The following is a 27,125-nucleotide window of genomic DNA, read 5'->3' on the forward strand; positions in this document are numbered from 1 at the left end:
TGTGTGTGTTGTGTGTGTGTGTGTGTGTGTGTGTGTGTGTGTGTGTGTGTGTGTGTGTGTGTGTGTGTGTGTGGGTAGGTGGGTAGGTGGATGGGTGTGGGTAGGTGTGTGTGTATGTGTGTGTGTATGTATAACAGCTATTTTATTATGCACTAATCTATTCTCCAAATTCTTTGAAGTAGAAGAAATAATAGAAATTTTTGAAATAAATAGCCAAGAAAGAATTTAGAATTGATTCTTACATTTGCATTTTGTTGTAATATTTTCAGGAAGTAAGCCTCAGATAAACTGGAATCTTTTGAACATAATAATATGGCGAGTCCTTCGCCACAATCTTCGCCTATGCCACCACCACAAGCACCTAGTCCCATGGGACCTCCACAACAGGCACCATCCCCATCTAATGCACAAGGTAGTCCAATGGGACCGCCGCAGCATCATCCTCATAGTCCAACACAGGGTTATCAAGGTGGTCCACCCATACCACCAGGTGGACCACCCATGTCGCAACCACCACAACAACCACCACCCCAACAGCAGAGTTATCCACCCCATCCACAGCAAATGCCACCTAATATGGGTCCACAGGTATGATTACTATATATTGTGATAACTATATCTATGCTCTTTTCTTAAGCCCAATTTTTCATTATTCGGTTAACTTGTGATTAAATTTTACTTCATATTTTATCGTGAGCTTTAATCATGATATCGTCATAGATGAATCTCATTGGATAAACATCAGGTTAAGCCTAACCGCAAATTAATCAGAAAATGCAAAATCAGACTTTAGTAGAATTAGACTTATAACAGAATTTGATGACTTGCATTACACTAAATTAATGCATGTTAAAAATTACTATGCATGAAAAGTTAAATATAAAAGCATATAAATATTTTAACTCTTTATTGGTCAGATAGGATTTTGAAGGTACAGTCGATATTTCATTTGTGAAGTCTAGTCGATAAATTTAAATATGTAAATAAATAACATAATCGAACTTTTATGATAATAAAAGCTCATTATTAAAGTTTTCACAAGAATTTTTTTTTAGATTTTTATACAGTCTGAAACAATATAAAAATCTATACTGAAGTTCAAAGATCATAAAGTCTGCTGACGAAAGATGCAAAATTCTATGTAGTCAACAGAAATATATAAATATTTAAATGTTCAATAATTTTATCACATTATTTAACAGAATGAATATGTATTATTTCATTATCAAAGTTCATTATATTATATCATTGTATTTAGATACTTTATATAAAGCAGTTTTTTTTTAATGTATATTAATTTAGTGTTGTGCAACTGAATTCTCTATTATTATTTGTAATAGTTATGTATGTATGGATACAGATTATAAGATGGGAGAAAAATCTTTTTATTATGGCATTGATTGCATTAAAAATTGAAAGTCGATTTACAAATACAATATTTATTTATTAATATTATTAATATTGTGAACATTATTATTAATTTTAATATAATTATTGAAATATACAGTAACTATCAGTGCAGAGAAAAGTATGAGCTACATCAGTCCTAAAAATACAATCTTTTGTAAAGCTAATGCAGTCTTAAGTCACGTTTAGTAATACTGTGTTTTTAAGTCTGCATACATATGCGTTGTTATATAATATGACATTTAATGAGCACTGAATATAATATCAGCATAATTAATTTAAATTTTTGTGAAGTATCTCGCAATCAGCTTTCTTAATGAGATCTACAAGCTGTTGTGCAATTTGCTGATTGCATGCCGCTATAACCTTCGGAGTCATTAAATCTAGTTCTCCCCCTGTAAATGATAATTTTTTTATATTAACAGAATTTTTTTGATATAATAAAATAAGATTTATTGAGAGTGTCGAAGCTGGACTAAAAACTGGAAAAATAAATTACTGGAATAATAATGTAAGATTAAGTGTTAATGACAAAAGTCATATTTACCATCGGTATCTATCACAACTCCACCTGCTTCTTCGATTATTAATTTCCCTGCTGCAACATCCCAAGCATCGATACCTTCAATATGATATGCCTCCACAGCTCCCATTGCTACATAGCACAACGTGAGCGCTGCTGTACCCAGTGATCTTATTCTGAAAGAGAAGCAATTTATTATTAATAGTTTTTGAATTAATTGATATATACATTATTACACGTTTAAAATATCTTAAAGAATATTTTAAAATATCTTAAAAAAATATATTACCCATGAGTTCCTTGTACTAAAGCGTGCATTCTACTATATACACTAGCTAAATACTGAGGATCTTTTGCGAGCCATGGTTCCATTGCCACTAATGATTGAGATATGTCTGGAAAGAATAGACATATATAATTATATATATTAATTTTTTTAAGTATTTCTTACATGTGTGAAAGTGAAGTAATTATTTGGATGGATAAAGCAAACAGACAAATTGTAGCTAAACCACATTTTAAAGTAATTGCTTTATGAAGGACACAACATTAACTTTGATGTCTATTAAAATTGCTCAGTCTGCGATTTTAATGGATATTGGATAACCTTCCACTAGACCGTAAAATAATGAATTTCTTACACTCATTTTTAGCAAGGCCATGATATAGTAACACGTGTAATAAATTAGATTGATGTGTGTCTATGATATTACATGCTCATGAATCATGCTATTGTGTGCGTGATTCGAATATGAACATATTTTAAGTGTGTAGAACTTACCTCTCATGTCAGAAGTTTTTATGGATTTTCCATTAAGAAAGGCACCACAGTGTCTCCTCGCCGAAAAGAATTGTCCCATAAGAGGATTGTATATTATCCCGATTTCCACCTTTTTGTTTACTAATAACGCTAAGGAGATGCATGTATGTGGAAAACGGTGTACAAAGTTGGTAGTACCATCTATCGGGTCTATTATCCACGTAGGATCATTGGTTAGTTGAGGTAGACAGCCTTCCTTTGCTACTGTTTCTTCTCCAATAAACCTGAAAGATTAAATCTCATTATTGACTTGTTGTTAGTAGTTGATCATTAATCACACTCTCTAAAACGTTTAGAATAAATTGTCACTCTAAAAAGTGAAATCTCACTCTTAAGATTGAAAATTGAGCCACTCTTTTTCAAGATTGGTTTAATTTTCACTTTTTAGAGTGAGATCACTTCAGAATTTAGAAAATTGTAACTTACTTGTGTGATGGAAACTGTATCAACAATTGTTTTATTAATTTATCCTCTATTTTGCGATCGTATTCTGTAACAAGGTCCCAATCAATTCCCTTACTTTTGATATTCTTTCTGCTATTGATTCCATCTTCTATTATCTATAAAAAGTGAAATTCTTTTTCAATATATTTTGTGTAAATTCTTTTATTCAAAATCGCTTTTTTTTTATTAGTGAAAATTATTAACTATTATTTACGAACATCCTACAACCGAATTTTTTTATGACAGTTAATTTGGAATTTGGTTTTCTTTAGCAATAATACCATAATTTGTTATCATTTTTTCTAATTTTTTTTATATGTCTTTATAATTTAGTTTTAAATTTTGTCTAAAAATCATGCATTTCTATATAAAATTAGTTACTGAATCGGAAATGATATGAAAATTAAAGCAATTGGAGCAAAGAAATATAATAGAAAAAAATATTTTTTTAATTGAAACTCATTCACATTTCTTCTTCTTTCGGCTTTTCTACGTTTTTTATGAATGTTAATGAAAAAGATAACTGCATTAAAAAAAATTTAGATTCTGACTAAAAATATATCTTTTTATCATTTATCATTTTTTTCTATTTCAATCTTTAATTTTATTTTTAAATTTAGCTACCAATTTCATGGAGATACACGATTTTCTGATAATTGTATAATTTTATCTTGTATTGTGGCTGAAAATCTTCTTTAAAAATTTTAAAGGCGCATAAAAACACAACTTGATATGATGGAATGCACATCATGGAATGCATAAAATCTAAATAGATTTTATCTTTAAATAATATTTTGATTTTTTCGTATACTGTTGATTAAAAGTTTTTTTACATTACTAAAATTAACATTCGTCTCGCGAAAATATTTGTTGATATTTTGAACTATTGACTTGGGATCTGCATTTTCTTTGCTATTTGACGAACGGAGAATCCTTCTATATAAAAACATTAATTATAGGTCATGTTTCACAATCTCGATTTCTTTTTCATATCTTCAAAAATAATCAAGAGTTTACGAGTAAATCAATTCTGCATTTGCGAAATACACTCTGTCGGTTTTCTAAATAATAAATAATTTTAATTATTATACTTCTGGAGATATTTATGTGCTCTGCATCATATAACAAAAATATTTGAATATATTTGTACAGGTCTACCAATGCAAAGTTAAAAACTAATGTTGGCATTGCGATGAAATATAAGCAAAATAATTGAAGTCATTATAAAATTGTCACATATAGCAATATACTTAAGTACATAGTTAATAGCTTTAAAAATGTAAAAATGTTATTTATTGAACATTTGCTGATGTATAATGCATGTTATGATATTGAGACGCAATTGAAGTTAGGTTGTTCATATAGTCGTTTATATAAAAATTTTTAACTAACAGTATATGAAGAAAAAATTATTTTTTTTTACATGATGTAATAATGGCAAATAATATAATTTTATAAATCAGAAAATTTATAACTGAAAAAATTACATCTAATACATAATATTACTCTCAAACACAATGTTTGATAATTCGATTCTTTTATTTATATGTGAAGAAAAAATTATTTTTGTTACACAATGTAATAGTAGTTAATAGTTAATATAATTTCATAAATCAGAAAATTTATAACAGAAAAAATTACGTCTAGTATGTAATTACTGAAGCTCTCAAACACAGTGTTTGATAATTCAATTATCTTATTTGCATTGAAATTTTATATTTGTTTACTAAACAAATATTAACCAAACTGAATCAATCTTATAATATCTCGCATGACTTGGCAGCTATCTATAAGCATCTATCTAGATATCGCATTATCTCGAAATGTGAGTACTTGTCACTTATCATATTTTTTTTGAATAATAACATACCTTTCCTGCATACAAGACCAATTCTTCAGCGATTCTGTAGTATTCATCAAAATTATTTAGCTCGCACATCTTCCTCCAATCGTTTCTGTCCCTCTAGTATGTGAATGAAAAATGATCACAATCTGCACACAGCTGTTTCGTAAACTGCACTCGTCTTTTCGGTGGCGCTGACTGACTGATATATGCGTGAGACTACTCCGACTGTCAACGTACCAGATCAGATGCACGAATGAAAGGTAGGAACGGCCGAAACTTATCTTATAGTCGATGATCGCGAAAGTTTTATTTCCGTCCGCGATATGACGTCAGAGCGTAGACTGAAAGGTAGTTGATTACGCACATGCGAGTCTGAGGTCTATATCCTCATCAAGGTTTTACGTACTTTCCGTGAACACCGCGGTATTTTTTTCCTTGCATTCGTCAGTAGGTTGTCAATTAAGTGACACATCCTAGTTTAGGGATTTTCCTTGCGGGGATTGCTTTAAACTTTAAACCCTACTCGTTCGTAGCGATCATTAGATAAACATAGTGGAGGAAACCAAATCATCAAATCACTTCTTTTGTTTTTAATTACGAGCATAATTATAGAATATTCTATTCTTGCGTTAATATTATATGTAATTCCCTATCTTTTTTAATTGACTATTTATAGTCCCGAGGAAATCTATGTTTGCATAAACATGATCAAACATGAAGTTGTGAGGAAATAAATCATTTTATTCAGTTTAGATGGATTTATTAATGTCTACTTTAATGTTGATATCAGATAATATATATATTTCTACTTCATTTTCTAATTAATAATATTTCTTTGAAAAGATTAGTGTATTACTTTCTGCATGATTTAATTCGAAGTTTACTGGTATTGCAGGCAGTTGAATCGCATAACAAAGAAATTTGTAATTTTAATACGTATATTTCGAAATTTTTGACGTTATTTTATCCTCATATCTACACGGTGATCAGCTTCGCGGATGAGCCTAACAACATCGCGAGCAATTCCTTCGTTGCATGCAGCTACCACACGTGGCTTCATGATATCGATCGGTTCGCCTGAAATAAAAAAAAAGGACGAAGGATTAGTCAGTATAGTGGTCATTGGAACGTAACGAAATACAAAACGTGATAATTGGCGATTGGAATACAGCACACAAAGTCGTACAGATAAAAATAAATGAATTGCTTTTATGCACTATAGTTGTTTTTCATGAAATTTTTAGATCTTTTTTTTAAAATGCGGCTACGTTTTATTATTAGTATTACCGTTGCGACTGTTAATTTAAACGACAATGCAGAGTATGATTATCATATAAGTATTATAAGTTATAATAATCTTATTATTCCAATCTTATTATTATAATAACCTGTTATGCGGTCCACGACGACGCCTCCAGCTTCTGAAATAATCAATGATGCCGCGGCTATATCCCACGTCGAAATACCAGGACCTTCGATGTAATAGGCCTCCACGATTCCAAGCGCGATGTAACACAACGTTAATGCCGCCACACCGAGAGTGCGAATGCTTCAAGGTGAAATAAATAAATATAAAGAAGATAGTACAAGTTAAAATCTCGTTGTTACAAATTTGCTTCTAAGACTTACCCCTGAGCCGCTTTGACGATAGTTTGGATCCTCTCCACCGTCTTCTCCCGTAGATTATCTACCTTTATAAAGCCTGATTCCATGCAGACCAAAGCTTTCGACAATTCTGCGAAATTTCGATATATATAAAGTTAACATTTGCGAAATAAGTAATGTTCATACACAATGACGCTTTCTAATTTTATCCTTGATGTATCTTTAAAATGTAGTTATGATTTCTCTAGATCATTACCGCCACGCATTTACAATTAGCGTGTTGCAATGCAAGCTGTTAGCAAGAGTCGATCTATAATATATGTCATTCTTTAACTTGAAGGTAAAGAGGCGAATAACCTGAGATACGATACATCTATATTTTCTAACAGCAGGACGTTGATTGTCCTACTTTCAGTATTAATACAAAACTATTATCTCTTTTATTCTGAGATCTTTAGATATGTAGAACTTTAGAGCAGATTCTGTTACTGCGCAGGAATGTATGTTATCCTCCACCATTCTTGACGTTTTGTCCACATCGCATATCTTATCAAATCAAATTACAGAGACTGGTTTGTTACCTTGTATTTTAGACACCTGAATCGGCTTTCCGTTCAAAAACGCGCCCCGTCCTTTTCTAGCCGTAAATAGCTGCTCGAGAATTGGATTGTACACGATACCAAGGATCATTTCTTTTTTAACAGCCAAACCGATGACCACACATGTGTGCGGGAATCCATGGATGAAGTTGGTGGTTCCATCGATGGGATCTATGATCCACGTTGGAACGTCAGTTAATTCTGGTAGATCTTTGCCAGTCGATTCCTCTGCGATAAACCTGATCGTATAGTTGGATTAATTTTCCGTACTCGTATTTGCTTTTTGTCAAATGATACGGTGTTGTTTGAGAAAGTCTACTACCTGTGATTCGAAAATGCTCGTTTGAGTCCACCGATTATTGTATCCTCTATCTGTCGGTCATATTCGGTGACGAGGTCCCAATCGCCCAATTTCTCTTTGATATGTTTGAAACCGTTGATAGAATCTCGCAGAATCTTAAGCAATACTTAATATTTAATATGTATTATAAAATAATTGAAAGATCGCCGTATATACAAATAAAACATAAAGACAGATAAACAGAGATAAACAAAAAAGATAAAAAACATGAGATAAAACGATTATTATGTTAGTGAGATAAATGCTTTTTCCACATTTTGAAAATGTACAATTTATACATACGTATGATTGTACAAAGATTTATGCTAGAGATCGCTTGATTTATGATATTTTACAATTTGCACGGTGTATTTGATTTTTCCTTGTTTCAGTACGGAAAAATTATTCACAGCGCAGAATAGATTGTTTATCGCTCTAATCGAAAAATTTATTATTAGAAAATTTGAAAGGATTATTGAATTTATCGCTAATAAATTACGACGTCATTAGGATGGTCTCTTTATTTTCTTTAATTCAATTTTTGGGACGTGAGAAATAATTGCTAATTAAATAACCTTTGATATTTACTGTTTTTGATAAAATTATACGGTGTAAATTAATTTTAATTGATCAATTTTGCCATTGGCAGAATGAATAAAACTTTATAAAAACTGTCGTCAAGATTTCTTTTATTATTTACAAATATAATTATTATTTAATTAGATATTTTATCTATGTATGACGTGTACGTCTACTACGTCGCTTCTGATATCTTTCTAGGAATTTCTAATTTTATAGAAGTTTTATTATAATGTTACGGAGATGACGAAAGAATAAGATGACAAATAACATAAATTCGTAAAATGTTTTAGATATAGACATTCTTTCTTTATAACACATAACACACTCGGCTCTTAAAATTATCTGAAGATTTCACATCTGACATTATAAGAATGTCACATTCTTTCGTCCTCAAATATGTAACTATGGAAGCATATAGTAATGTTTAGTAATATTTTCCCAATCGTACCGGTTGACAAGCGATCATCTCAATGATATCGGTTAATACGTATTTTTAGTTCATTTAGTTCATTGATGCTTTGTTCGATGATTACGTGAAACATTCATTCTTATCGAAGATGAGATCGTTCTTGCGATGTATGCTCACCTGGGCAGCCTCGCGCGTTAGTTTAATAGCAGTTTCGTAGTACACGTCCTCGGCGTATCGTGCCATTTCTGTACAACCTGGTAAACGCGCAAACGCCGTGCGTCTGTTTCGACCTCGTCGGCAAAAGGCGCGAGCTAGCACTGTTGTCCGTGTCTACACCTCACTGTTTTTCACTCGAATCGGTCGTGCCTACAGCAGGAGGTACACAATCCGAGAAACAACGGCGCATTCTATCAAGTTTTATACTTCCAGACCTTTAACTCCTCGAGAAGTCTTTTAAAAATTATAAATTTTTAACTGCTTTTACTCGTTAACAGAAGAAAATATTTGATAAATGAAAATTATACTAATTTGCTTATTCGTTATATGCATATGATATTTTTGATTGCTTTATCTAAATAATTGTTATCTAAATCTTTTAATTAACATGTCACGTTGATTTTTATAGTAATGAGCTAATAAAACTGGATGTAAATAATGTATTTTGAGAGTTGAAGATATCTATTCAAGATTATATCGTCTTGTCTACTTTATGAGATAACAATAATGCCATTCTAAAATAGACCTTGATTTTATATTCCGTCTGAGATGTACTTAATTGCACGCACCTGCCATTCACCACAATGATGTGAGATGTCTCCCGACGACGCGATTGTTTTATAAAGAGGATGGAATAATCAACGCTATTTCACTGATTTATTTCCCATGTTTAAAGCTTCTTTCTAAACGATTTAAAAAATTACGAATTTTTAATAATACTATCCTACGCGTGATTCGAGAGATATCTTAAATAGTACAGCTATTGTGTGTGCGTGTTTACTTATGATGATAGATAGCAATATAAAGTCGCAAAAAGATATGCAAATTTTGCGTTAATTTCCACGATAGGAACTGCAGGTGTTGCAAGTTTCGTGTCCTCGAGTGGTTTAGTGGTCAGACATAAATTATAATATAAAGTTTAAATTCAGTCTATTTTTGATTGTGTTACTCGACTCAATCATAAAATATTTGTAATAATTCACAAGACATAAAGCCCATGGCACATACAAAAATATAAAGTAGTAAGACGTAAACCATAAGGAAATCATAACATTAAATTCGCCCTCTCTTACTGGCCCTCTCTATTATTCGACTAATTTACTTACTGCTTACATCTTACTGCTTTTTGCATATGCTATAATTTAAGCTTATATATATATATATATATAAGCTTAAATTTATATTTGCTCTGTAATATCTGTTTTACCTTGTTTGTAATGTTTATTTCATTAATGTTTGTGATTATTCTGAATTTATTAGAGTATATTAGAGAAATAAGAATTACTCTAGTAAAAAATATGTATTTCTAAAAAAATCTGAAATATTGCTTGGAAGAAGAATCTCTTGAGAGACGTATAATTATGCTAATTTTTTTGCTTCACTTATTAATATGCAACGTTATTGATTACATAAATATTTTCCGTTGAAGTTAACATTATTGAGAATTATCTCTAGAATTTTATTATTATTTTACAATATTTTTCTATCATTTCCGTTTATTGTCTATAAGATGTTTTGCTTGCAGCTTACACATTTGTTGTGCAAGTATTTAATGTTCCCTAATGATTGACTCGATCTGCCTACATCTATGTTTCTATTTGCTTCAAAGCTATACGCTTTTGCAAATATTTTTCATTTTAATTAAAATATTGAAATGTATTTATCTTTTATCAACAACTAAATCGAAATCCAACATTGATGTTTACTGGAATCAACACTTTTTTATATTTTTTTTATTGACATACATGACATAATAATGCTTATTTATTTATTTATATATTGTAATGGCTTAAAAAAGGCGCACATCGCGAGAATTCAATGATGTGTTTAAAGGATCATTTAAATTACATACATTATATATCGAAAATATCATGTACATTAAAATCATCCATTGCAATGAAAGAAATTGAAGGCAGTTTATAACACGCGGACAGCAGCCATAAATATTTATCGCATATAATAAATAAAAAAATTATCGGAAAAGATTTTTTCAGGACATCGATAATTAATTTTATTATCTTATTTTCTTCAGCATCTTATAAGACGACACAGAAACCTATCAAACTTTTAACTTTTAATTCGATATTGTAATGTTTTCATAATAAAATGATTAATATGTTATGACAATCAACCGATTATTTAAAAAATCGATAATTAATATAGATTAGTATAATTAATATAGATTCAATAATCAGAAAGCTTACCAAATGTGTAGAGAATAAATGATAAAAAACTATTTTTAAAAAGTTTTACTTAATGAAAAAATAATTTAAATGTTGATTTGGTGATGAATTGCATGGTAATTAAATTAATTAATATCTATCGCAAATTTCATTAGCGAGAATAAAGAAGAGTGAATGCGTGTATTATAATTTTTTTCACTAAAAAATAAGTCTTGGATAACATACATGATCATTTATTATTATGGTCGTCTACGAGTTATCTCCTTCTAGTTTCTGAATAAATAATTCTGTTCATACATTCACACTCTAATTAATAATATTTTATAATTACGCACAGAACAAATTAAAGCAATCTTTTTTTTAATATTACATTTTATATATCTATCATTATATATATCTATCAGTAAGTACGATATTAGCATTATCGTGTTTCATAAATTGTGCCAAAATTTAATTTAAATAGTGTAATCTAAAATTTTAACACAAAAAATAATATCGATAATGTTACAGAATAAATAATTGTTTTAATATAAAATACAATTTCGAGGAATAAATTTTATTATTTTGTGTAAAATGCATTATTATCAATATCTTTGCACCGCATAATATATGATGAATGATAAAATTTTATAATGAATTTGATAGTGCTTTAATTTTAATTTTTTTCGTATATATAACAACGGGTAAATTGATCCAAAAAAAACTAATTATGCTAATTCTCATTTTACAACATTGTACATTGGTTAACATATTCGAATTGATCTCGTAGGTATGACATCTGTAAGTGCGTCAATAGAACTTTTTAACAAACTTCTTTAGACTGATTTTTATAGACAATTTCCTTGTATTATATGATACATTCGCTGCTGGAACACACCTTCTCTTGCTTTATACACTCAACTCTTGAATGAATTAACGTGAGCTATTTTTTTGCCTTTTTTGCGTCAGGTTCTTTTGAGTCTTTTTCTTTGCGTTTTTAAATCTGTATTGATGATTATTTTAGATATCTCTTGTGCTAGATTTTTGTTTGCTGCTGCGATAGTATTTGGCTTCATAATATCATAAGTACCACCTGTGAAGATGATTATAATAATTAGTTTTGCAGTAATCGATTATCATCAACTTTTACGTTTACTACTTCTATTTAAAGTCTTGTATTATTCTAGTAAGAAATCATCTGATTTTAATCCTGCGTAATTCTGATAATTAAATCTAAAATTTCCGACTGTGTTCTGTGATTGTACAAAATAATTGTCTTTTTATTTATCATAATGAAAGTATATAATTTCAATATATATGAATATATATGAATATATTTATCTATAATTGCTTTACAAGTCAATTTTTTGAGCTTGAGTTTGGTTAATATTTATCTTCTTCTAAATAATAAATTAAATATTAGATATTTTAGGTAAATTTTTTAAAGAAATTTTTTTTTACTATATTCGTATTATATAGATTCATACAGAAAATTTGTAAAATTTAGCCATATGATATTTGTTTGTGTGTTTATTAATTTATTGTTTACGTTATCATACCTTTCGAGTCAATAACAATTCCACCCGCTTCGTGTATAAGCAGCGTTCCTGCTGCTACATCCCAAGGTTTAAGAAGAACATCCACGTGTAAGATATCTATCATACCTTGCGCTACGTATGCCATGCTCAGTGCAGCTGATCCAATGTTTCTGTTACTGAATTGATAGAAAACGCATGAAAATCTTTTCAAAATAATAGGTATATAATACAGACTAGATATACATTACGGCTGGGTAAATATATATTACATAAGTGAAAACTATTCGGACAAGGCGCGGTTTTTCATTTCACTTAATCATTTCTCTGTGAATTTATAAAATTTTCAGTTCAAGTTAATTGTGCATCGATTTTTTGTTGATCTTGAATATATAATTACGTTTTACTTACGCCTGCACCGCCTCGATTAAAGCGATTAGCCTGGCTATATATATGTCTTTGTCCTTTTTCACGTATTTTATAATTGACGCATCGATCCCTAGCATTGCTTGTTTTAGATCTGCAAAATATTTGAAGCAATGAGAATGCACTTCTTACAGATACACTCAGATGTGGTTTTTCCTATCCGTTGCGAAATTATTACGGTTCTTCCCCCTGAATGAATCAACTGTATGATTAATATAGATAATCCAGAGCTTGCTGTTAAAAATAAATTGTTATTGAATCGAACATATTTTAGTATTGAGTTTGCAAGATGGGAAGATATATAATGGAAATCGATTATGATGGATTGCAAAGATTGTGTAAATTATATATAGAATAATTGCAAAATGAAAAATATAGCATTCTGAAAATCTTGAACAATTGTTGTGAAAACTCGGCGAAAATTAATATTTAAAAAAATATGATATTGATAGTGTCGCTTCTACATTTTACCAGTGATGTTAGAGACGTGAATCGGCTTTCCATTCAAAAAAGCGCCTTTGCCTTTCATTGCAGTGTATAATTCTGAGTTCGATGGATTGTAGATAATGCTTAAAACAAGCTCTTTACAGACCATCAAAGCTATGCTTATGCTGAAATAAGGCAATGAATGCATAAAATTGACGGTTCCGTCTATTGGATCGAGAAACCATGTTGGTGTGTCTGTCAATTCTGGCATTTTTTGCATTGCAAATACCGTTTCTTCCGCGATAATTCTGAAATAGGAAATATTTTAGCGAAACATTTAATTCCTTACGTATTAATAGAACATAATACGATCTTACGATAAATATTATAAGATTAATTATTAAACTAAATTTAAGTTTAATTATCTAATGATTTTGTTTGTTTTTATGCGATTACAGTTGTAACTCACCTGTGACCGGGAAATTCTTTGGATAAGTTATCAATAAATAGTTTTTCAATTTGCTGATCATAATTGGTTACAAAGTCCCCTTCAATTTTATTATATATAATTTTTCCGTCCTCGTTATATTTAAATATCTATGCAGATAAGTAATGCAAAATATATGATTATATCAATTGAGGAGTAGACTTTTAAAATACGTTTTGTCCAAAATTTCATTTTTTTAATTAGAGATGGTAGTAGCGTAGTGTTCAGTGTTGAATGACTTATATGATAAGCTACTTTGAAATGTTCAAAAAATATTTTTTCATCGTTAATTTATATGCTGAAAAAACATAAGACATTTCGAAATGCATTGTGTTTTTTAATTAGAAATAAATCTGTTCAACATTTTTAGCAATTGTTAAGCAATTTTGTTTAATATTTTATATCCTACTGATTGACATATACTGATTGTTCTTTTTTATAAAATGCGTAGTTTTTTTGTGTGCATAGTTTCCTTCTTTCTCGTTTATTAAAAATTACAAATTTTGAACAAAACGCATTTTGAAAATCTGCTTCTCAATAATTATACGAAAAAGAAAGAAAATTGGAAAATATTTAAGAAAATAATAGTTAATATTTGGCTAAAAATTGAGCGCGAGTGAAATTCGTATTGACATTTTTTAATCATTTTCGGGAGATTCATGTGAAATATTAAATATTTATTCTGTTGTAAAAATCTCATAAATCGAATTTTTTTTATCTTTAATCTTTATTGCAATGCACAACGTAAAGTTGCAAAGTTTGACGAGAAAAAATATAAGCGAGATATAGATAACACATTGCACATAAGTGGTGAGGCACTAGCAAAATTGTTGCTATAAAGCGTCACAGTAGATAGAATTTAAAAGTAATAAGAAGTGAATAGAGCAAGAGAAAAGATATTACACAATACACGAGAACTCACGCATAATACAACATACTGTAATCCACATATCACACAATTATGCATAATCTACAACATATTATGCACACGTGCACACCAAAAACCCAAAACGCAAAATGGGATTTTAGCCAAGCTGAGATAAAGTGAGTGATAGATCGAACAGCTGTGATACAAAGGAAAAAAGCTTTTTTATAAGTGCATTGTTTGAAATTAATTCAAAATGTTTAGCTGTTTTATAAGTGTGTCTTATAAGAATTATTTTTTCAAATTATATCTTTACAAACCCTCTCACTTATTTATCTAGATACGTATAATATACATAGTACAATTTATCATTCAATTTTATCTCCCAGAATTGTGCAATCCTTTCGCTTATGCATGAATTGTGACTCACCTTGTCAGTTTGTAATACGAGTTCTCTCGCGAAATCGAAACACTTCGCGATGTCCAGATCGCATGACATAATTGCCAATGTCGAGAAATGTGCTGGTACGGCTAATTAAATCCTCATACTAACCGCTATAAATGAGAACTTGTGTCTTATAGATATCCTTATCTCTATAATTAATGATATTTGACAGTGCAAATAACGCAGATAATTAAATGTTAACATTTAAAACAATTCGTGCGCGTATATTTTGTGTGTTGATAGCTCATCATAATTTATAAAAAGCATTAAAAAGTTTTTTAGGAACTTGAAGTTTGCTCTATAATGAAAAGAGATAATTTCACGTTTATTATTTTCCTTGCATATATGAGTGAAAAACGCCATATTGATTTTTTATGATATGACATAATATTTTATGCGATTATGCATATATTAATATATTAATATTTATGTTCTTCGCATAATAAGTAACATTATTTATTATACAATTATAATTTATATTTATTGAATAGAGTCTATATTTACTGAATTAATATTGTATAAAAAGTTAAGATTATTCTAAGTAGCAAATTTAATACTTATTGTAGTTTGCAATAGTTGTAGCGATAACAAATTCAAAGCGTCAGTGGTACTATTGATTACTTCTAATTGATTGTCACGACAAACGTTGCGAACTCCGTTTTGTATTTGCGATTTATGTGGAATAACCATTAAATTTTTAAGACATACCATGCAAAGATATCAATAAGTCGCCTTTGTATCTTAAGCGCGTAAACACGGATTGCATAACAATATTAATAAATATTAACGAATGCATTAGCTATCAATGCTAAGTCAATGTTGACTTTATATATGAATATGCTGTACATTATCCACGTGTTTTTTTATAACATGATTTAGTATATGAATTATCTATATGAATGTAAGTCAATATTTAGCGAATATGTTGAAGCCTATTGAAGCCGTCTTTATACATGTGTGTCATGATAATCATAAATAACAATAAAAATAATCATAAATAACAATAGTAAGATGGGTGAGGAAAAGAAATTCGGTTTGTGGAATTTCATTAGTTATATTACGAGCACAAAGTAGAGCCGAGCGCTCGTTGAAACAAGTATTTGAAATTTATGAGTTGCTTACGAATGAAACGTTAAAAAATCTTTTATATGAATAAAATAATTCTTTCTTAAATACGACTAATTTTTAATATTACTACGTCTCATTAAAATTTCTACTTTAATTATACATGAATTATAATATATTTACTATTTATGCCAGATAATTATATACGGTATGTGTAAAATACTGTTTTCAATTTATATATTTGAGATATTAGGAAATAATAAAGCGTAGATAATGTTACTTACTATTCAGTAACTATACGTGCGTGATATTTTATACATTTTCAACGCTCGCCAGTAGACTTGGTCAGGCCCGCTGTTACTCTCAAACTGCAAAGTATGCTCCTATGAACCTAATGTGTTCTCTTACAATTAGCGTTATTAATTCCATGCATGATCTTGTTCAGTGATTTGTTGTACATTGTACTTATCGCGCCATAGATTTTCAATATCTCGTGATTGAATGTGTTGTACACTTTGTTTTAAACAAATAATAAATAATGAAATGATTGAACGCGTTTGTTCTATCATCGTAATTAGCTATTCGTAAATAATAAAATTAGCTATTTTAAAATTATAAACAATGCTTACTCGAGACATATTTTAATATGGACGTGATGCTAGCTTTTTTAATTATTTTAAATAACATTGGAGAGGAATGTGTATCTTCTCTAAAAATTATCGTTACTTCAAATTTTTGTTTTCGATTCGTATAAGAATGTTATTTTGTCACTCTGTAATAACAGCATTCTCTGATGAGTTTTAAGAGCCGCACACTGAGAAAAAAATATAGTTAATTTTAATATTTAGTTCAATACTGCCAACTAAACATTTACTTAGTAAGTAAATGTTTGTTCAATAAAAAAAAAGATTGTTAAATCAAATTAACATTTCTTGTATCGAATAAATATCTTTATATTTAATAAATATTTAGTTGACAGTATTCAACTAAATATTAATTAAAATTGACTATATTTTTTTTCAGTGCATGTTTTATATTTTATTAACTTTAGTTCTTTTGCCAGCTTTCAGTTATTGACAGCTAGCAGCTTTGATGACATAACATTGAATTTTCCACCTAATAAAATCAAGAAATTAAATAAAGATTTAAATAAAATATTTAAATAAGATTTAAATAAAATGTTTTTTTAATTCTGAAATAATCATATCATTATACTTTGATCATTACGAGAGAAATAATCGAAGGTATATTTAATGTTATACTTTGTATCGATCACTACACCTCCAGCCTCTTTGATTATAAATACACCTGTAGCGGCAGATTATATTAAATTGCCAGAATGATATTCTTCCACAGCTTCCAGCAACGTGACACAGAGTCAACGCTGCTGAACCCATAATTCTTATTCCATATGCTATCGAGATGAAAGCTTCCAATCTTCTTAAAATAATATCGTGAATATTCTCAATAGTCGCGTATAAAGTTTTTAAACATAGTGAAGATATTCGAGAAAAAATAAAATATTATTATTTCGTTCCTGGGAAAAATAAAATATTATTATTATCGTTATGATTTGTTTGTCATACGTATTGATTTATTTTGTGAAAATTAAGAATTATAATAAAAAAATAAAATAAAAATAAAAAACTGTATTAATATAATTAGACATGAAAATTAAAGTTAAGAATTACTGATACATATACAGGCATATACATGCTTATTTGATAGAGAATGCGGACATTTTGTTTTTGTTGTGAAGAATTCCAAAACGAAAGAAAAAAAGAATGGAAAATGATTAATGAAAGATAAAAAATAATATTTTACCTTCTATCGAGCTCTTAATTTTTTATTGAAATATGCTCCTTTTCTAATTATAAATAAGTGTTCTAAAACGGGATTGTAAATTATTCCAATCTCGAATTCCTTATTCACAGCCAATGCAATCGATATGCAAATTTATGGAAAAGAATGTACAAAGTTCGTTGTTCCATCAATGAGATCAATAATCCATGTAATTGCATTTGTAAGTTCTGGTAGACAATTGAAACGTGATACTGTTTCTTCACCAATAAATCTAATAAATCTATAACATTCCAAAATTTTGTATAAAAAGATATTACATTAATAGTAATTCATGAAATAGTTATTTATTATGTAATTATGATTTATTATTATGATATGTACACAAACATTAATATATTCAATATATTCAATTTCATCAAATTAAAAAATTTAGTAACTTATGTGTAGGAAATTTTTTTGCTAAATTATCCATTAAAATCGCTTTGATTTTTCGATTGTATTGCATCACTAAATCCCACATAATCTCCAGCTTTTGTTTCAATATTCTTAAATCCTGAAATGAATGAAAAGCATCACCCGAAAAGAATATTGCACATGTTTTAACGTTATTTCTGTAAAAATAGTAAGTGTGGAAGTAATGATATTGGCTGTTTTCTAAGTATATAATTCATCAATTGTAATTTGTTTAACAATTTGTCAAATGAATCTTCAAAAATAATATATCTAATTAATTTTATTGCGCCTTGGAATATAATGAATTTTAATCAGTGAAGTTATATTAAAGACAATGTCATGTCTGGCAATCGATAATTTTTCCAATCATACTTAATTATAGAATATATACAGCCTTGGTTGTAAGTATAAAACACTTCTGTAAATAGACGTTCTATATGTAACGAAAAATAAATTAAAAAACATTTTTATTGAAAAATAATATTAATTTTTATATTTTAATATCTCATCAATTTTTTTTGAACTTTTATTATCACTTTTTAGAAAAAAATGCAATAAATTGATGATGTTTATGCTTATCATTATTTCATTCAGCTCTATTTTTAATTCCGATTTTTTTCTTGCAAAATAATTGTCAGTAGCAGATATATTAACTTCAAAGAATCAAATCAGTATCTTAATTACAGAATGGCAGTATCATATTCACCTTTCCAGATTTTATTGTAAAATGAAGTCGTAGCAGTAATAGAGCTTCTTTTAAGTAGATATTTTTGTTAACTCGAATCCGAAATATCCCGTTCTTTTACAAGTTTACGAATGACATATCGCGATAGTATGCTCCATTTAAAATATTCTGTCTAGATATCGCGGTTGTTCTTATGATACGATTGTCGAATGAGATTGTCATCTCCACTATGAATTCACATTCACTTAACTTAATCGAATCCTCTCGAGTTCTTTTCCATTCTCTCTGCGATATGTTATGTTTGAGAAGAGAATTAAAGTTTTTATTATTAAATCCTATTACAGAACAGTTCATTTTGATAATGCTATGACACGTGTACAGATGAGTGATATCTTTATCGTATAACTATAAAAAAAATGATATTGCATAATATTAGGTATGGGAAAAAAGTTCGTGGCGTTTTTCCCGTTAGTATGGCATTAAAAAAAACGTACACGAACTTTTCCCATATCATATTTTAAAATTATCCATTGCAGCTGTCGATAATTTTTTTCTAAATTCACACTTGTATTTGTTTAATATTTGTTTAGTATATCGAAGATATTGTTCGAAAAGATAAAAAATATTTTTTATACATATTTATTACATCACATTATGCAAAAGAAGATCAATTTGATGTAACATCGTCAAAGAATATGTTGATTAAATTTTATAGCGATTCGAAGGCGCTAATTCGAAGATGAACGAATTTCGTTCATCGTACGGAATGTTTTGCAGGACAAATGGAAAGATATATAATCATTATCAGAATTAAAGTATACGTGTTACAAAAACGTTTTTACAGACACAATTATAAAAAATTTTAGAATTGTTTTATAATTGTAGTGAAATCTTTACGTACTAAAAATATTAAATAGGAACTAGATAAAGCAATAAATATACTAGAATCAGATTTTAATTAAGATTTAACATATTTTTATTATTATTTACAACAAAAAATATTGAAAAAATAAGATTATAAAACAAGATTTTTAAAAATTAGGTAAAATTTCCTATTGATAAATTGTTTTATTGAAAATGGAAGAAATTAAAAGGAAAAATTGCAAAAAATCTTTTTATTTTTGTCAAACGTTTTTATTATTGCACAATAATATGCAAATAAAGTATTCTTATATATTGTGTTGTTTATCAATCAATGCTTGCGATAGGTAGCTGTCTTGGTAGCATGTCTCAGGAACGTGATATTGTTTAGTTAGGCAACAACTAAACGTGAACAAGGCGTGAGAGCTTAACTTATACATACGAATATAATTCGATTAAATAAATACATCTTATTTTATGTGCGGCCACATGCAATCGCATCAGGTCTCACATGATTGTGCATTTCTCTTTCACCTGATTCTGTCGTTTTTTGCAATTTTTATCAGCGTGATGAAATTGACCGCTGCTGATCGAAATTATATAACGGGTATGTTAATCATCACGATATGCACGTGATGAACAATGCAATGTCGATTGTTTTTGCAGATTTTTATGTGTAAGCTTTATATACTTCTGTATACTTTTGCAAGCATTAGAAATATTATAATTACACGCAGTCTTTATCTAGCTCTTTTATTTTTTTTTATTTCATTAAAAATTTCCCACAATTTTTTCCCTGCACAATTTTATTAAAAATATATTTTGCCCATATCTATATTTTGTGTCATCACATATTTTCAAATCTCCAATATGTCTTGTATTAAATGTGGGAAAAAGTTTGTGGCGTTTTTCCTGTTAGATGGCATTAAAAAAACGCCACGAACTTTTTCCCATACCTAATATTTATATCGTGTCTCTAGATTAAAATATAAAAATAAAATATTAAAATATAAATTATAAAAAAAATTGTGAATCAATTACCTAAAAATTTAAATTTGATTTCCGAAAATATTCTTGATTATAAATATTGATTTATATGAGATTTTTTTTTTTCTTACAGAATCAAAGCGGCCCAGTTGTACCTACCTCTCAAGGTCCTGGAGGAACAATGGTACCTGGACAAATGGGTCCAAATGGACCACAAAGTGGATCTCATATGATGCAAAGTCCCAATCAGATGGGTTCTAACGGACCCGGACAGATGGGTCCTGGTGGACAAATGGGACCCGGTGGACCCGGTCAAATGGGTCCTGGAGGACCTGGACAAATGGGACCAGGAGGCCCAGGACAAATGGGTCCAGGGGGTCCTGGACAAATGGGTCCATCACATATGGTGCAAGGTGGTCCTCCTGGTGGACCTCATATGAATCAGACTGGACCAGGGCAAATGGGTCCTGGCGGACCTGTTCCAGGATCTCAAATGGGTTCTGGAGGCCCTCAAAATTCTCAAATGGTTCCCGGTGGGCCTGGCCATATGGGTGGTCCTCCAAGTCACATGAATACCAGCGGTCCACCAGGACCAGGCCATATAACTCCTGGTGGTCCTCCCGGACATATGGCTGGCGCAGGACCTCCAGTATCAGGACACATGAATGCTAGTGGACCACCCGGATCAGGACATATGAACGCGAGTGGACCACCTGGACCAGGTCACATGAACACAAGTGGACCTCCTGGATCAGGTCATATGAATAGCGGACCACCGATTTCAAGTCACATGAACGCGAGTGGTCCACCAGTATCTACACATATGAATGCGACCGGTCCAGGAAGTCATATGGGTCCTGGTGCTCCTGGTCAAATGCCCACAAGTGGTCCTACAGTGCACAGTATGGGTCCGAATCAAATGGGTCCAAATGGCCCGAATCACCAGAATCAGATGATGGCGAACAGTCAAACACAAATGGGGCCTGGGGGACCGATGGGTCCTATTGGGCCAACAGGACAAATTGGACCAAATGGGCCTGGACAAATGGGTCATAATGGGCCGTCACAGATGGGTCCAAATGGACCTCAAATGGGCATGGGCGGTCCACCTGGACAAATGAGTATGAATGCGCCAGGCGGACAAATTGGCCCTAGTAATCAAATGGGACCTGCAGGGGCGGGTAATCAAATGGGACCAAACGCAGGTAGTCAGATGGGACCTACCGGTCCAGGTCAAATGGGACCAGGAAGCGGTCCCGTAGGTCAATTAGGACCGAATAGTCTTGGACAAATGGGTCCTGGAAGTGGTCCAGGTAGCGTACCAATGACAACAAGTAGTGGACCTGTTTCTATAGGACCTAATGGACCTACTGGAATATGTGTAATGAGTGGCCCTGGTGGACAAATGACTTCTAGCAGCGGTCCCGGAGGACAAATGGGTGCAACAGGTCCTGGAGGCAGCTCTGGAGGACAAATGGGACCAGGAAACGGTCCTGGAGTGCAAATGAATGTCGGCAGTGGACCTGGCGGTCAAATGGTACCCGGAGGCATACCCGGACAAATGGGATCAGGCAGTGGACAAATGGGACATGGTAGTAGTGGACCTGGTCAAATGGGACCAGGAAGTGGACCTGGTGGACAAATGGGGCCAGGTAGTGGTCCTGGTCAAATGGGACCAGGCGGACAAATTCCATCAAGTGGTCCAGGACAGATGATGCAAGGAGGTCCAGGTGCTCAAATGGGCCCGAATGCTTCGAGTAATCAAATGGGTCCTGGTGGTCCGAATAGTCAAATGGGACTGTGTGGTCCAAATAATCAAATTAGTCATACAAGTGCGAGTGGGCAAATGGGGCCTAATGGACCAAATGTTCAGCCTCCTACTACTCAAATAGGTCCTGGCAGTCAAAATCAGGGTCAAGTTCCCAATAGCACAGCACCATTAGGATCCGGTGCTCCAGTAAATCAAATGAGTCAAACTGGAAGTGGACAAATTGGTCCTACTGGACCTACAGGACCACCCGGATCAGGACAAGAGAATCTGAATGCGCTTCAAAAAGCAATTGATTCTATGGAAGAGAAAGGATTACAAGAAGATCCGCGATATTCTCAATTGTTAGCCTTAAGAGCTCGTCAAGGCAGTGGTATGGGTGATAAGCAAGCTTTCAATTCGCAACAATTGCAACAATTACGGTATATAAATTATAACAATTGTGTGTTTTTTATATATATATATATATTTTGTGTATATATATATATATAATAATAATTTTTAAGACATGAGAATTACGAAAAGAAAATAATTAAAAGAAAACATAGATAACTATATAGATATAAATTGAATTAAGTACGACTAAAAAAACGATCATACAAACATTTTTTAATTCTAGATGATTTTAATTTTCTAAAATAATTAGATTAAGTTATTTTGTATATATTTTTAATATTTTAACTTAAAATAAGAAATACATAAATATTTTTTCTACATTAATTTTTTTATTTCGCAGTCTCAATTTTTTTTACATTCTTACAGAGCTCAGATAATGGCATACAGATTGCTAGCAAGAAACCAGGCTGTACCTCAACAGGTTGCACTAGCTGCTCAGGGTGAGTTTTTAAATATATAAGCTTATAAGCTCTGGGTGACTACTCTATCTTTTGTATTGCTTTCTGCCACATAATTTATTTTGCTTATTTTAAATAGAGCTTTTCTAGTCCATATGTTTGTTTTTCTGTTTTACATTTATTTGCTTTTTTATATATTGTTTTAATATTATAAATCTACATAAAATTAATAACTTATCTTTTGAACATTGTATATTATCATTTATAATGCATTAGAAATTTGTATTCGCTACTGTTATATAATATTTTATTCTAAATGCTTCTTCTGAATATCCATTATATTAAATACTTTCCACTTAATTTCTATTTCCGCTCAGTAACTTTATGTATTAGATTATGTAATTACAGAAATTATGCTTACTGATTGTAATATTTAGTAATGTATAATGAGTGTAAAATGAAACAAATATATAGTGGTATTTACAAAAGTAGGGTAGAATGATCCTGATTTAAGGCGGATTTGAATAGGTGGCGCGCCTCCTCCTCCAGGGATGAGTCAACGCCCCATAGATCCGTCTCAAGGCCCTGTTACAACATCTGGGCCACAAATACCAGGTCCAAATGTTATTGGTCCCACAGGTGCTCCTAGACCAGGTTGTCAAACGCCGCAACAACAGCAACAGCAACCTCAGTCTGGCGCTAAGGCTAACAGAGTGACAAGTGTAGGAAAACCTGCAGGATTAGATCCATTGTTAATATTGCAAGAACGAGAAAACAGGTAGGCACAGGACATAGTAGTATTGTGTAGTAATGTATGATAAAAGCCATATTTTTGTAAAAGAAGTTAGTAAAATATAAAAAATTTAATGCTTGGTAACAGAGTTGCAGCCCGAATATCGCTTAGAATGGAGCAACTTAGCAATCTACCAACAAATATGCCAGAAGATCTTCGTATACAAGCTCAGATCGAATTGCGCATGCTAAGAGTACTAAACTTCCAGAGACAATTAAGATCAGAGGTACTGTACTTAATCAATTTATGGATTTGCCATTTTATATGAAGTTAGGAGCTCTTATTTATTCTTTTTAATACTTTCGATTCTTTTAGATTATAGCATGTACTCGAAAAGATACCACTTTAGAAACTGCAGTGAACGTGAAAGCTTATAAACGTACAAAACGGCAAGGGTTGCGTGAAGCTAGAGCTACCGAAAAATTAGAAAAACAACAGAAATTAGAAGCAGAACGTAAACGAAGACAGAAACATCAAGTAAGAGTTTCTTTAATTATACTTAAATTGTAAATTATTATAGTAATTATACTTAAATTTGAATGTCATTATTAGCTTTAGCAAGATTATCATTGTGAATAAACGAATACATATTAATTTTCGCAGGAATTTCTTAGTTCTGTGTTACAACATGGCAAAGACTTTAAAGAATTTCATCGCAATAATGTTGCAAAATTGGCTAGGCTTAACAAAGCAGTGCTTAACTATCACGCGAATGCTGAACGGGAACAGAAGAAAGAACAAGAACGCATTGAGAAAGAGCGTATGCGTCGTCTTATGGCGGAAGACGAAGAGGGTTACAGAAAATTAATTGATCAAAAGAAGGATAAACGTTTAGCATTCTTGTTATCTCAAACCGATGAGTATATCAGTAATCTTACAGAAATGGTTAAACAACATAAAATAGAACAAAAGAGAAAGCAAGTCGAAGAACAAAAGCGTAAGAAGGTAATATAAATTTAAACACTAGCTATTCTTTCATAATAAAATACTTATAATATTGACGGAGTCAATTATGATCGTGTAGAAAAAGAAGAAATTACAAGATGGTGAGAATGCTGAAGATGGCGGAGCTAATGATGATACTCGTATTGGTGTAATAGAAACAGCCACTGGTCGCACATTAACTGGCGATGAAGCACCATTAATGAGTCAATTATCAGCATTTTTAGAAGCTCATCCCGGATGGGAGCCAATTGAATCAGATAGTGAGGAGGATGAGGACGATGACGAAGAGGAGAATGGAGAAAATGAGAGTGAGGATAAATCCGATAGTAAATATTCACACTTTAGATTTGTGTATACTAGAATAGTCCATCTTTATTCTTGAAGAAAAATTTTTTTTCGAATTCTTTTCGCGGCACCCTTCAAAATGGTTCCAATTCACAAAAAAATAATTTCTGTCAAATTTCGATTGGACAACGGGAATTCGTGCCGACAGTTCATTAAACATTTAATCTTATATTACACTCTCATTTTTAAGCGTATTTTTCACAAAAATCAATTTAGAGGACTATTCTTTTTTTTAACATGTATGTTTTGTTTTTCTGTATCGTTTGAGATGCAGATCTTACAGTATACGTCTCATTTAAATAATTAGGTGTATTATTAATAATTGAAAAATAAAAATAAATAATTAGTATAACTCCGGTATATATGCTGATGAGTCTTTCTTTTTTCACATTTGATTATTTTTCTTAGGATCTAAAATTGTGTTCCAATCAAATGTATAATATAGATAAATAATAAAATATAATAAAGGAAAGGCTTAATAAATATGAACAAATGAATTATAAATGAAGAGGTAACAAGCTAAATATACGAGATAAATAATAATTTGTAAAATTTTAGATTACAAGAATAGGAATTGTGTTGATTAACAAATGAAAGTCTGTCTGAAAAATGTACTTTTTAAAAATTCTTTTATTGATTTTTTCATAGTTTATATATTATAAAATAATATAAAAATATGTTAGCTGTAAAATTAATTTTCTAATAACTGCAATGATTTCAAAAGAATTTCTTTTTTAGCATCTGGAAACTGTTTGCAATAGTCGCTGACAACTTTTAATAAAAATTGTTTTTGTTCCTCATCCTTTGTTACAATATTACTGCAATCGGTAATTAACTTTATTTTCCGTTCTGCTGTGTCATTAACAACTTTTAAGTTCTCAACAATATGTTTTTTATTAGAAGAAACAAATTTATCTGTGCTATATTAATTACTGAAAGAAGTCCCCTAATTACTGAAGGAACCCCGAAATTTTTTACAAACTGATCCTTTAATCTGGTCCACAAATGAATATTTTAAAAAAGGATTCCATATTGTTAAGAACTTAAAAGTTGTTTAATGACACAGCAGAACGGAGAATAAAGCTAATTACCGATTACAGTAATATTATAACAAAGAATGAGAAACAAAAATAATTTTTATTAAAAGTTGTTAGCGACTATTCCAAACAGTTTCCAGAAAAAAGAAACTCTTTTGAAATCATTGCAGTTGTTAGATAATTAATTTTACAACTAACATATTTTTATTGTATTTTATTGTATTTTATAATATATAAATTATGAAAAAATAAATAAAAAATCAATAAAAGAATTTTTAAAAAGTATATTTTTTCAGACAGACTTTCATTTGTTAATCAGCACAATTCCTATTCTTGTAATCTAAAATTTTGCAAGTTATTATTTATCTCGTATATTTGGTTTGTCATCCCTTTATTTATAATTTTTTTATTCATATTTATTGAGCCTTTTCTTTATATGTATTTTATTTTAT

General features: G+C 30.6%; 3 protein-coding genes across 3 annotated transcripts in view; 1 reads left to right on the forward strand and 2 right to left on the reverse strand.

Moving 5' to 3' along the window:
• The first annotated feature begins 312 nt into the window (after positions 1-312).
• Positions 313-27,125, forward strand: part of LOC105623001 (ATP-dependent helicase brm) — a 30,878-nt gene continuing 4,065 nt past the window's right edge. The window contains exons 1-8 of the mRNA XM_012204404.1: positions 313-588; positions 21,125-23,181; positions 23,522-23,595; positions 24,082-24,331; positions 24,434-24,572; positions 24,662-24,823; positions 24,950-25,291; positions 25,371-25,617. Of these exons, the coding sequence (XP_012059794.1) occupies positions 313-588; positions 21,125-23,181; positions 23,522-23,595; positions 24,082-24,331; positions 24,434-24,572; positions 24,662-24,823; positions 24,950-25,291; positions 25,371-25,617 (3,547 nt within the window). The remainder of the gene's footprint in view (positions 589-21,124; positions 23,182-23,521; positions 23,596-24,081; positions 24,332-24,433; positions 24,573-24,661; positions 24,824-24,949; positions 25,292-25,370; positions 25,618-27,125) is intronic.
• On the reverse strand, positions 1,681-5,133 carry LOC105623000 (inositol monophosphatase 1-like). The gene is made up of 6 exons (XM_012204403.1): positions 5,065-5,133; positions 3,177-3,310; positions 2,712-2,974; positions 2,220-2,325; positions 1,955-2,106; positions 1,681-1,802 (listed from the first exon to the last, which is right to left on the reverse strand). The coding sequence occupies exons 1-6, from the start codon at positions 5,131-5,133 to the stop codon at positions 1,681-1,683; spliced, it is 846 nt and encodes a 281-aa protein (XP_012059793.1).
• LOC105622999 (inositol-phosphate phosphatase-like) lies at positions 5,789-8,818 on the reverse strand. Its single transcript, XM_012204402.1, has 6 exons — positions 8,753-8,818; positions 7,567-7,700; positions 7,227-7,483; positions 6,670-6,775; positions 6,429-6,589; positions 5,789-6,117 (listed from the first exon to the last, which is right to left on the reverse strand). The coding sequence occupies exons 1-6, from the start codon at positions 8,816-8,818 to the stop codon at positions 5,999-6,001; spliced, it is 843 nt and encodes a 280-aa protein (XP_012059792.1). The 3' UTR covers positions 5,789-5,998.

Source organism: Atta cephalotes, assembly GCF_000143395.1.
Source record: "Atta cephalotes unplaced genomic scaffold scaffold00052, whole genome shotgun sequence".
Taxonomy (NCBI): domain Eukaryota; kingdom Metazoa; phylum Arthropoda; class Insecta; order Hymenoptera; family Formicidae; genus Atta; species Atta cephalotes.